Source organism: Nomascus leucogenys, chromosome 20, assembly GCF_006542625.1.
Source record: "Nomascus leucogenys isolate Asia chromosome 20, Asia_NLE_v1, whole genome shotgun sequence".
Classification (NCBI taxonomy): Eukaryota; Metazoa; Chordata; class Mammalia; order Primates; family Hylobatidae; genus Nomascus; species Nomascus leucogenys.
The window spans coordinates 2,952,154-2,964,395 of NC_044400.1; the positions used below are offsets into that span (position 1 = coordinate 2,952,154).

General features: G+C 41.7%; 1 protein-coding gene across 7 annotated transcripts in view; it reads right to left on the bottom strand.

The window, feature by feature from the left end:
• LYPD6B (LY6/PLAUR domain containing 6B) overlaps positions 1-12,242 on the bottom strand; it is a 176,255-nt gene that overhangs the window by 26,289 nt on the left and 137,724 nt on the right. For 3 of the 7 annotated variants that reach the window (XM_030801329.1, XM_030801328.1, XM_030801330.1), the window contains one exon: positions 2,795-2,854. The exons of the other annotated variants lie outside the window; for them this stretch is intronic. In XM_030801329.1, the coding sequence (XP_030657189.1) occupies positions 2,795-2,854 (60 nt within the window). The remainder of the gene's footprint in view (positions 1-2,794; positions 2,855-12,242) is intronic. 7 annotated transcript variants of the gene reach the window in all.

Here is a 12,242-nt window from a genome sequence, read left to right on the forward strand (position 1 = left end):
CTAAATACGTTTATTCAGTTACTCAACCAATATTTATGGGGCACCTACGATGTGCCAGGCATCATTTTGTTCATTGACGTTGCCTGAGTTTCTGCTCTCAGGGAATCTTACTTTCCAATGTTCACCTGAAAACGTCTCTTCTGCATTTGCTTTGTTTGGTTTACTGTGATTCTCATCTTCTTCTGTACAATGCCTTTCACATCTAGAAAATGATAATCTTACAACAATTGCATCAAGTCATGGGACCATGGCAGAGCAGGCTAAGAAATGATAGCCATTTGGGCATAAATATTTAAATATATGCAATACACTTCATTTAGTGCATTATTCAAATTCTGGGCTTATACAAACGTGTTTCCAGAAAGTAGCAGCTGCTTCCTTTTGTGATTTCAGTAATTCTAAAAAAACAAGACTCAAAGGACCTACAGGCATACCTCAGAGATATTGTGGGTTTGATTCCAGACTACTGCAATACAGCAAGTCACACAAATGTTTTAGTTTCCTGGTGCAGACAAAAGTTATGTTTACACCATACTAGAGTCTATTCAGTTGTACCTACCTTAATTTTAAAATGCTTTCTACCAATCATCTGAGCCTTAGGCAAGTCATAATCTTGTTGCTGGTGGAGGGTTCTGCCTTAATGTTGATGGCTGCTGACTCATCAGGGTGGTGGTTGCTAAAGGTTGGGATGGCTGTGGGAATTCCTTAAGTCAACAATAAAGTTTGCTACATCAACTGAGTCTTCCCTTCATCAAAGATTTCTCTGTAGCATGTGATACTGGTTAATAGCATGTTACCCATAGAACATTTTTCAAAACTGGAGCCAATCCTCCCAAACCCTGCCACTGTTTTACCAACTAAGTTTCTGAAATATTCTAAATCCTGGCTACTCAGGAGGCTGAGGCAAGAGGCTTACTTGAGTCCAGAAAGTTGAGGCTGCTGTGAGTCATGATCACACCACTGCACTCCAGCCTGAGTGACAGAGTGAACAAAACAAACAAAAAACTGTTGTTTAGTGTAACTACCTTCATCAATGATCTTAGCTAGATCTTCTGGATCACTTGCTGCAGCTTCTCCATCAGCACTTCCTGCTTCACCTTGTACTTTTATGTTGTGGGCATGGCTTCTTTCCTTCATCCTCATGAACCCACCTCTGCTAGTTTCAAAGTCTTCTTCTGCAGCTTCCTCACCTCTCTCAGCCTTCACAGAATTGAAGAGAGCTAGGGCCTTGATCTGGATTAGGCTTTGGTTTAAGGGAATGCCATGGTTAGTTTGGTCTTCTATCCAGACCACTCACACTTTTTCTGTATTAGCAATATGGCTGTTTTGTTTTCTTATCATTCATGACTTCACTGGAGTAGCACTTTTAATTTCCTTCAAGAACTTCTCCCTTGTATTCTCAACTTGGCTGTTTGGCACAAGAGGCCAAGCTTTCAGCCTGTCTCTGCTGTTGACACACCTTCCTCAGTAAGACTAATAATTTCTAGCTTTCGATTTAAAGTGAGAGATATGTGACTCTTCCTTTCACTTGAACACTTAGAGGCCATCGGGTTATTAATTGAACTAATTTCAATATTGTACGTCTCAAGGAATAGGGAAGCCCAAGGAGGGGAAGAGAGATGAGGGAATGATCAATCACTGGTACAGTCAGAACATCCACGGCATTGATGGATCAAGTTCACCATCTTATATGGGTATACTTCATGGTGCCCCCAAACAATTACAATAGTAACATCAAAGATCACTCATCACAGATCACCATCATGGCTATAATAATAATGAGGAAGTTTGAAATATTGTGAGAAGTACCAAAATGTGATGAAGAGACACAAAGTGAGCACATGCTGTTGGAAAAACGGCACCGATTGACTTGCTTAAGCCTTTCCATAAACCTTCCATTTGCAGAAAATGCAATCTCTGTGAAGTGCAATAAAGCCAGATGCAATAAAACAAGGTAGGCCTGTATTTTCTAAATCCGCCTCCTTCTACTTACGTGTGGTCATTGATGTCATTTGCCTCCTTTTCTGCCAACCCCAAACTGACTAGGGAGGAGAATCAATTGGAATTCCTTTTCCCTAATTGCTTCCTTTCCTTTTTCTCTAAACCTTGCATTTTCCCCCCACTAAAACCACCTATGCCAAAACCATAGTTCAGTGAAATGAGTGTGATTAAGCAAATTATAAGCCAGCTCAGGGAGTCGCTCTAATTACTCTAATCAGGGATAGGTTCCCAGCTCACAGGAGGCCTGACTGGCCTAGAACTCCTGCTTCCTACCGGTGGGTGGTGTGTCAGCAGATGGCAATCACTGCTGCTATTTTACCAGCTTAATGTGAGATTGTTCTAGTTTTGGGCTTCAGACCCTTATTATTCTTCAATTTCTTTAATTGGTCCACTGAAAAAAATCTTGCCTTTAATCCCTGAGTGCCCCAGAAGCCCATGCAACAGTTGGGCATGGTGCCAGATTCTTCAACAGGAAGAAGAATACGTGTACAGGAGGAGATGCCGGTCTCCCTCTCTTACCACATTCGAGCTCCCTGATGGCAGGAGTAATCTTTCATCCCTAGAAATGAGCCTGACATGGAACAGAGGCCCAGATGTTTGCTGAATATCTTGGAATGAACAAAGAAGAGAAAGCGAAGTCATATTTTCTTTTAAGAGGCACTTTGTGGGACAAAGGATTTGATAAGAAAAAAATGCTTGTACGGGGAACATGCCTATCGCATACTACATTTAAATGAGAACACGGAGAAGGCAGAGACTTAGGAGTGTTCTAAGGCCACCACTCCATACACACCCGACAGCAATGCATATCTGGTTCCTCATCATTAACTCAAAACAGTCAGAGGTGGCAAGTCTGTATGAGAAAGAAAGAGAAAGAGATAGAGGTTGGAGTGCAGAAGAAAAGTACCAAGCTGATATCACATCACAAGCTTCCATCAGGAAAACAACAGCCAAGCAACAATCAACATTCTAACAAGCTTTATTTGGTTATAAAATTCTTCAAGGAAAATTCTAGAACTTCAGGGATATAATACCTTAATGTAGTGGTATATCAAAATACTGCTCTCCCTTCTTATGCTTCTACTTAACTTTCTACACATTTTGGCAATGGTAGCTCATGAAAGAAAACCGAGAGATGTTTCAAGAGTTTCTTTATGAGGCTGAGTTCCCTGGGCCCTGCAGAAGGACAGATGTAAGAAAACTTGGCAAAGTTCACAGCTGCTCCATGGCCACACATTGATGAATGTATCCCATGTCCTTGGCTTCCTTCCATGTAGGTAATTATGTTGCACACCGGATTAGAAAAGCCATGTTTTGGCATCATCAATCCAAATTTACCTTTGGAGTTTCTCTTAGTGGAGAAAGCATTAATCAAATAAACTTTTTTTTTTTTTTTTGAGATGGAGTTGCATTCTTGTTGCCCAGGCTGGAGTGCAATGGCACAATCTTGGCTCACTGCAACCTCCACCTCTTGGGTTCAAGCGATTCTCCTGCCTCAGCCTCCCGAGCAGCTAGGATCACAGGCATGCACCACCATGCCCAGCTAATTTTGTATTTTTAGTAGAGATGGAGTTTCTCCATGTTAGGCTGGACTCAAACTCCCAACCTCAGGTGATCCACCCACCTCGACCTCCCAAAGTGCTGGGATTACAAGCGTGAGCCACTGTGCCTGGCCAAATAAAGTTTTAAAACTGAAAATACAGGCACATACATATATATATGTATATATATATATGTGTGTGTATATGTATATATATATGTGTGTATATATATACATACACACACATATATGTATATGTATGTATTTTCCTCTTTTATTCATTGAATAAACATTCTTGAGCACTTACTGTGTGCTATATGAGGAACTAGAAATAAAAATTTAAGTAAGACATGGTCCATGTCCTAAAGTGATTTGAATATAGTGATGAAGGCAGTCCACGTACCAACTGCAAACATGTGGCAGTTGCTATAGGGACAATGAGTTATGGAGCATTACTAACTCTACTACATGTATTCTTCTAAAATGCCAGCAATTTCTGTAGCTTATAGTAGGTAGGGAAGCATATTATTTATGCTGAAACCACGCAGAGATGTTCCCAGAAATAAGCACATCTGCAGAAAACAAATCTACACACATTGTAGACTGGCCACATAGAACAAATACCTCAGGAAAAAAAACACAACAAACCGTTTTCTTAAAAGACAAAAAAGAAAGCAAGCACACTGGTTAGGATTTTCTGCAGATGCCATCAGAATAAATGGATGGGAACAGACAAGTGCTTAGGTTTGCGGTATGACCAGGTATCCTGCTGAGGCTCAGGCTACGCACCCTAAACTAGGAACTGGGCAATCTCCTACTTAGAGGATTTCCAGCAAACTCCATAGCTCTTCTATCTCCATTTTTGGTTTAGAAATTTCACCCTTCCAACAAAGTTTACTTCTTCCAGAAGCATAAGGTACAGTAGACACATCAAGCTTGAAAGGGAAAAAAATTAAATTTTACTGATGACCGACTTATCCTTCGCAAATTAAATCTTCAGTGTATTAAGTGGTACCCAGAATGCCTGTTTCCCCGATAAGAATGTATCACAACATGTTCACCTGATTTTCCTAAAGACATTCTAGTTATCTAAAAAAAAGTGGTATATTTCTCTGTGATCCAAAATGAAATAATTTCCACTTACATGAAGAAGTATTTGCCGTCCACTTACTGAAGCACTAAGAGCACTCACTTTTATAATGGACATAACTTAATACAGGAACCTTTTCTCATGGAAAGTATTTGACTAGGAAAAAGTTGAATGCAAAGTAATGTGGGCTATTAAAATACATAATCCCTTGACCCTATCGAAGGGCAATTTGGCTATTTCTGAAGCAGCCCCTTCAGTAAATAACAGTATATCCTGACAGGCTGAGATGCATTCCTGCTGAAGGGGACATTCTCCTTGTTGGCTGTGAGCATCCACAGAGCTTTAGAGAGGCAATGCTGATTCAAGGGACTGACAGCTGGACTCATTCTCACCAGTCCTAGGACTGAGTTCCACTTGAATTAATTTTCAAGAGAGTATCTCACCTAAGCAACTTATTTACGCTGCTTCTTAAGGTCTTCCACGTCTGTTTTAAATCCTTAGAATTTCAATCTTGCTGTGGGAGGATTGCCAAAACTTCAAGTATTTCTCTGATGATTAAATGGCTGCTACTGCCAGCACACCAAAAATAGTAGGTGTTGGAGGATATCAGAAATCAAAGTTCTATCAAACAGATCCATATGAAGTACGTATTGTGTGGTCAACACTGTGATAACCACCATGGAGTTTTAAACTGTATGAAAACTCTTCGGCCCAAAAAACTGATGATGCATTAAATAACTGGAGTAAGCACAGGGCAGCATATAATAAAGAATTAAAATGAGTGCTATAGGGTACAGAAAATGATTATGATTATGCCTCATACATACCTTACTATTAAATAACAAAAATTTAAAAATATAAGGTGCTTAAATTAGATGAAATGCATTCACATACAATACCTCTTTGACTCTTACAACCACATGGTGAGGTAGGTGAGGGAGATACTATTAACCCCACTTACAGATGAGGAAACTGTAACCAAAGAGTTTAAGGGGCTTAGGCAAGGGCACGCTGCAGATACACGGCAGAATTCCAGACGGCAGCCATGGTGCTCTCTCCCGGTTCCGTAATCTCACTGCCACACCATGCTGCCTTTTCCTTGCCATGGGAAGGAGAAGAAAGAAGAACTTGAAGGGTGAACTGTAAAGGATATTGTTGAATGAAAAATAGGATGTGGCCAGGCGCGGTGGCTCACGCCTGTAATCCGAGCACTTTGGGAGGCCGAGGCGGGCGGATCACGAAGTCAGGAGATTGAGACCAGCCTGGCTAACACGGTGAAACCCCGTCTCTACTAAAAATACAAAAAATTAGCCGGGCGTGGTGGCGGGCGCCTGTAGTCCCAGCTACTAGGGAGGCTGAGGCAGGAGAATGGCATGAACCTGGGAGGCGGAGCTTGCAGTGAGCTGAGATAGCGCCACTGCACTCCAGCCTGGGCGACAGAGAGAGACTCCGTCACAAAAAAAAAAAAAAGAAAAGAAAACTAGGATGTAAGACTTTCATGCGGAAAGGCAAATAGTGAGAGGGGCAAAGAGCATGACCACAGGTTTAGAGGCAGAGACTAGAAGAATGATTTCGTGAAATGGATATGTATTAGAAGGAAGTGTATTAGAAGGAAAATAGGGTGTGACAGGAAAATGGAATTATCCATGGAGGATTCAGAAAGTCAGGAGTTGAGTTAGAGTCTTTCAAGCAATGAGACTTTTTTGCAAAGGAGACTGCCAAGATCAATGCAAAGTTTAAGGAAGTTGATACAGTGTTCCTGTGCTGGATGGGTTCAAGGGATGGAAGATGGGAGGCAGAGTCTGGGTTTCTGGAATCCAGCAGGGAGTGGCTGGGGGCCTAATGTGGTTCTGAGATATCAAGGTGGGTATGCCTGGCAGAATTCATCACACATGCATTTGTCATCTCATGTCACTGAACAACAGCAAAGCTGAACGACTCTGGCTACAAGGGACAGGGGATGATTGGTGTTACAAACTTAACATGGATTAAGCCATTTTAGGTTGGTTCGCTTAAAACCTATAAGATACGCCGTCTCCAGGATTCAGGATTAACAAAGGTAAAATGACGTGCATTTTCAGGCCTCCGTTTAATGTGACTTCCTGAACTCAGCCAGTCTATTATTAGGCTGGAATGGATGGGGGCCCCACAGCCCTGCCGGAGTTCCAACAGATGAAGGGGAATCGAGAGGTGTGGTGGGTAGATACTCTGGGTCCCTCACCCCCATTTAAATGAGAATAGATTTGATTTTATAAAATTGCTTCTGTTAGGATCTTTCACAAAATTGTACTTGGGTAAAGGCCTCCACAGCTTAACACATCTGAAAAGCCAACAGTCTAGTCCATCCCCAGCCACAGACAGATTGGGAAGCAGGACCAGAGAAGTACAGGGCCTGGTCCAAGGTCACAGAGCAGGTGAGACCCACTGAGGGGCCTTTTTAAAGTACATCAAATTGGGCAACTGAGGACTGAAAGAACAAAAATCATTTCGTGTACTTTGAAGCCCCAGGGCCAGGATTCTTCCCAGGCCCTTTTTGTGCCTGTGGCAGAGCTGATTCCCAGATGTCCTAACCAGGACAGCACACACAGCCAGGATCGAAGATCAGGACGCAGCTCCCGGCCACAGGCAGCCAGGCTGGGCCTCAGATCGCCAGAAGTGAGACCGGGAGCCTGTTTCAGGGCTGAGCCTCCTGCCCACAAATTAAGCTTAGGATGCTTCCAATAGGAAAGAGGGTCTAGTTAACACTTCCTCTGACTCATTCATAGTTCAATACTTGCTGATTTCTTTTTTTCCTCATTTTAGTCTCCTTTGGGGGGCTAAGACTAAGGCCAAAACAAAACAAAAATCCACCTCCACCACCACCAACAAAAACCACCATAAGAAAAGGGCTGTTGTGCCCTGGGGAAGATAAAGAAGTGCTGCAAGTTTGGAATTCTCGCAGTTACCAAAGAATTATGACCCAGAAGCAGGGAATGATTAAATCCAGCTGGTTTCACTTGTATAACAGCATATAACATTGTACCAGCTCCTGCACTGCCCGCTGAATCAGGAAGTTTAGGGAGAAAAAAAACCAGCAGAGCCCCTAGTAAATCTGTCTTTTTGTACTGGAATCCTAAAAAAGTATTCCCCACACCTTTTCACATAAGGCGTACCGTCACCTTAATTATGTTTATTGAGACAGACAAAGTGTCTTCGCAGACGCTAGAGCATTTCTCTTCTTTGACAGCAAATACCGATTAAATCTTCCAGGAGAAAAGTTAGGCAAACACAAACCCAGATGCTCGCCAGTTACAAAGGGACAGACTTTCCATCTCCGATATCTCCTTTCCTTTTCTTATTGTCAGGAAAAAATAAAGAAATAAAAGTGATAGAATTTTGTAGAAAATGTCTCCTGAAGATATGGCTGTTTTGGTTTTAACTTAGGTTGAACAATTTCCTACTGGTTTTGTGAATTATCTAATCTAACTAAAAGAATTCTTAAACCAACTATGCTTCCTATTGTTAATTTAGAAAAACTGGGGAGAATATAGATGCTACACAAACAGTGCCAGGTGAGCTTTCCGCTGGAGGGCGGCGCGTCACCCTTTCAAGATAGAGGATGCTGAGGGGACTGTGACTTTGCTGGCAGTGACATTAGTGGCAAGAGACTGTAAGTTATGAATTAGCAGGTCTCTGCGAACTGATTAACTCCTGGACATTCTGAATGCCTGGTTTAAAAAAATGACCTTTCAGGCACTCACCAACACTGCTAACAGAAACATCCCAGTTAGGAATCTGGATGGAAAAACACGTTTGTGGCACATATGCTGATCTGAGCAATAGAGTCTGTCTTTTTAATCAACCCTGTTAGGAATATAAAATCTCCTTAAAATAAGTCACACAGCTCTCTGTACATCATGAGTAATTCACCAACATAAAAGCTGCAGATTTTATCATCATTATCGGCACTGCCAGATAGCTGCTAAGAGTTATTGAGATGGGTAGACTTGGTTTGAGGGTTAAAACACTGTGTGTACTGTCTCTGAAAATTATCTGCATAACTGCAGAGCTTTCTAATTCACATTGAAGACCCATCATTATGCCAGGAGAAATTGAGGCTCTCAGGTCCCCAGCCTGATAACTCAATACACAAGCCTCCCTTTCGGTTCTTCCTGAAGGACTAGCACTTCAGCATCACTGTGGGAGGCGGGAGCAGGCCAGCCAGCATGCGCCCGTCTCCTGCCTGCAGCTAGTTGGTGATTCTGAAGTCAGTGGGTACCGCTGCGACTTTCTTTCCCCACTCCCAAACTTGGGAATCTACAAATTGGCTAATGAAGGAAAAGTAAGTAATCTCATGACCATGGTAGTAGACAGAAAAGAAAACTGATAAATACTTTTATTCTTGAGCTCGATTTTAAAAAGCAATCTCCATCCTACCAAGCTCTAAAGGGCCGCCTCTCATTCCATCGGGGAAGGTGGAGAGCATGTTTCTGCAGACTGGCCTGGCCTTTGACAGATTTATTGACAAGACCCACTGGCTAGAGTAAGTACAGGGATGCATCATTTGTTGAGAAAGAGAAGAATATACACCACTGACAGGTTTCCAGGAGCTCATAAAACAGCCGTTAGGCTTAGAAGATCATGTGTACAATGTATTAGTATCAGGAAGAGAGCATTAAAGGCATTTCTCAAGTTTAACGGAAAACAAAATTTCAAAAGCAAGGTGAGTTAGCTGCCAGTGTCTGAAGTTGATTGAGATGCAGTCCCTTGACTTTGACAGGCTCTGCTCTGTGAACAGCGACTACACACTGCATGGCCTCAGTCACTTCGTTGTTTGTTGTCAGCTGAAAGGACAGAACGTTCAGGTAGCACTGTTTAGTCTCATGGGGGTGGGGGGAGTAAAGTTATAGGAAACTGACTTTTAGTTAATTTTGCACTGACCTCTAGATCACAGTGATGGATAAGATGTTGTCTTTATAATACTTTAAAATAAATTTCTAAAAGATGAAAACTAAATATGAAAGCCCTGACATTATTGGATGGCGATAGAGGAAAGAACAATGGAAAGGTTGTGCTGGAAGCCTAATTGCTTCTCAGCCTGAGTATTTAAACCTCTGGCCCCTAATGGAACACGAGTTATTCTTAAGACTTAGTGTATTTTAGATTTAATTGGGGTCAAGGATATTTTTCTCAGATCCTCAACTTAAGAACTATTGGGAACTGTTTAACCTGAAAAAAAAAATACTTCTTGGAGTCTCAATTTTCTCATCTATAAATCAGGACAGTAATACTTCAATGTTAGGGATATAGTACAGAGTAAATTATAAAAAATACAGTGAAAATTAAATTAATGAAGTACAAAGTGTGTTTTACAATGCCTAGCATATAATAAGTGCTCAATAAACATTACCTTACTTCCAGTTCTATTCACTTTCAATAGTACAAAAACAAAACAAAACAAAACAAAACAAAACTCTTGCAGAAGCGATACAGTGCCAGGCTGTGTAAAGAGAAGAGGCAGTTTGAGCTTTCTAGTTGTTTGGGCAGCAGATTTCGTGAACCACCATCAGTCCTATAAACAGGCTCTGCACATCGCCTGCTGAAGTTGCTCATTGTAGGGAATGGATAATGAAGAAGCACCTGGGAGGCCTGAGATTTGCTCACAGAGCATTAGCCATCTACTGCAATCCCTTGCAGATCCCAAAGGAAAGCATCCTGCTGTTGACTCCCAAAATGTCGGGCCTCTAAGCCAAAAATCAATGTATGGGTTGTTTCATTTCCCCTGGTAATTTACATCCATTTTCTTTACAAAAAGCAATGCTACTGGCTGCCAAAGAAACAAGGTGAAGGGGAATAAGAAACAGAAGGAAATAGCCGAATGGGAGCATAGCTAAGGTAACCAAATAAACATCTCTCTTTACTGCCAAGCGACTAAAAACAAAATCCCAGCCAGCTTTGTTAGTTACCGCCTTAGCCACATGGCTACATATTTGATGGAAACAGAGATCCAACAATGGAAAAATAAAAGCATTTCCCCACCAAATGAGTAGCTGGAAATGTATTTGAAGAATGGCATTGGGATGTTCCAGGCTCTCTCCATGCAACACTAATCAAATTTACCCAGTTCACATGCTTGGGGGCCATTTCTCTAACCACAGATGCTGCCAATTCCACCTGCAATCTAAAAACCCAGACTGTGTATTTGGTTCCTCAGTTCGCCACAATAATAAGTGAAACACCATTTTTCATGCCCTACAGAATGCAAACACAGCTGAATTGATCCACCTGAAACCTTCATAAACAATTCAACTGAGGATGAAAGCAGGTAAGACATTTCAAAGTGAGGATGTTTAGATGGCCAGGGACATGGGGATGGTGGGTGTGTGTATGGGGAGAGGCCCTCTTTAGCAGGGTTATTACTGGTTTAAAGCATAGGTGCTACTCTCACTTTAAAGTTTGTCAGGTATGCATTCTATATGGCTGCATGGGACGTCTTTTAGAATCAAACCCACTGCCTTCTGTAGTCTTTGGGGTGGCTACCATGCTAGCATGTAGGTGGCCCTCAGGCAGGTCTTATCAACTGCCTGTGGTCACCTGTTTAGCCTGAAGGCCCCACCAAAGTAAAACATCAGACATAGTTTGGAAGTCTGTGAATCAAATGGTTGAGGAAAAGGCAAGAAAGTCAGCAGGTAACACGAGCACGTACAGGCCACAGGTCAGGGGTTAGGATGTCAATGGGGGCAGGCAGAGGGGTCTTTGCAGGCCTTTGGAGTCCAGCTCTAGACAGTTTATCAATGGAGGTTTTATTCCTTTCTTACAATACTCTGCCACGCTTTCTGAAACTAATGATCGACTCCTTGTTCTGTAAGGCCCAGCTCAAATTTTACTTCCCTTGTCCTGAGCTCACCAGGTGGTTGTCTGCTCTCTTGAACATAGCTTTACTAGGTATTATTTACTCTCTTATGTTTATAAAACTCCATCTTTATTATACAAGTAACACAAACACACACATCTGTGTGCATACACGCACATACAGTCACATGCCGCACAATGATGTTTTAGTCAAGGATGAACAGCATATACAACAGTGGTCCTACAAGATGAGAATGGAGCTGAAAAATTCCTATCCCTCACTGACTTTGTAGTCATAACATCATAGCACAGCGCATTGCTAACATGTTTGTGGTGATGCTGGTGTAGACAAACTTACTGTGCTGCTCGTTGTATAAAGCTATAGCACAGACAATTATGTACAGTACATAATACCTGATAATAAATGACTGTGTTACTGGCTGATGTATTTACTACATTTTATTATTATTTTAGAGTATACTTTGATTTATTTGTTTTAAAAAGTAAACTGTGAACGGCCTCAGGCAGGTCCTTTAGGAGGTATTCCAGAAGAAAGCATTGTTATCATAGGAGATGTCAGCTCCATGCGTGTTATTGCCCCGAAGACCTTCCAGTGGGACAGGATGTGGAGGTGGAAGACAGTGATATTGATGATCCTGACCCTGTGTAGGCTTAGGCTAATGTGTGTGTTTGTGTCTTAGTTTTTAAGACAGAAGTTTAAAAAGTAAAAAAAAAAAAATTAAAAATTTTAAAAATAGAAAAAAAGGCTGATAGAATAAG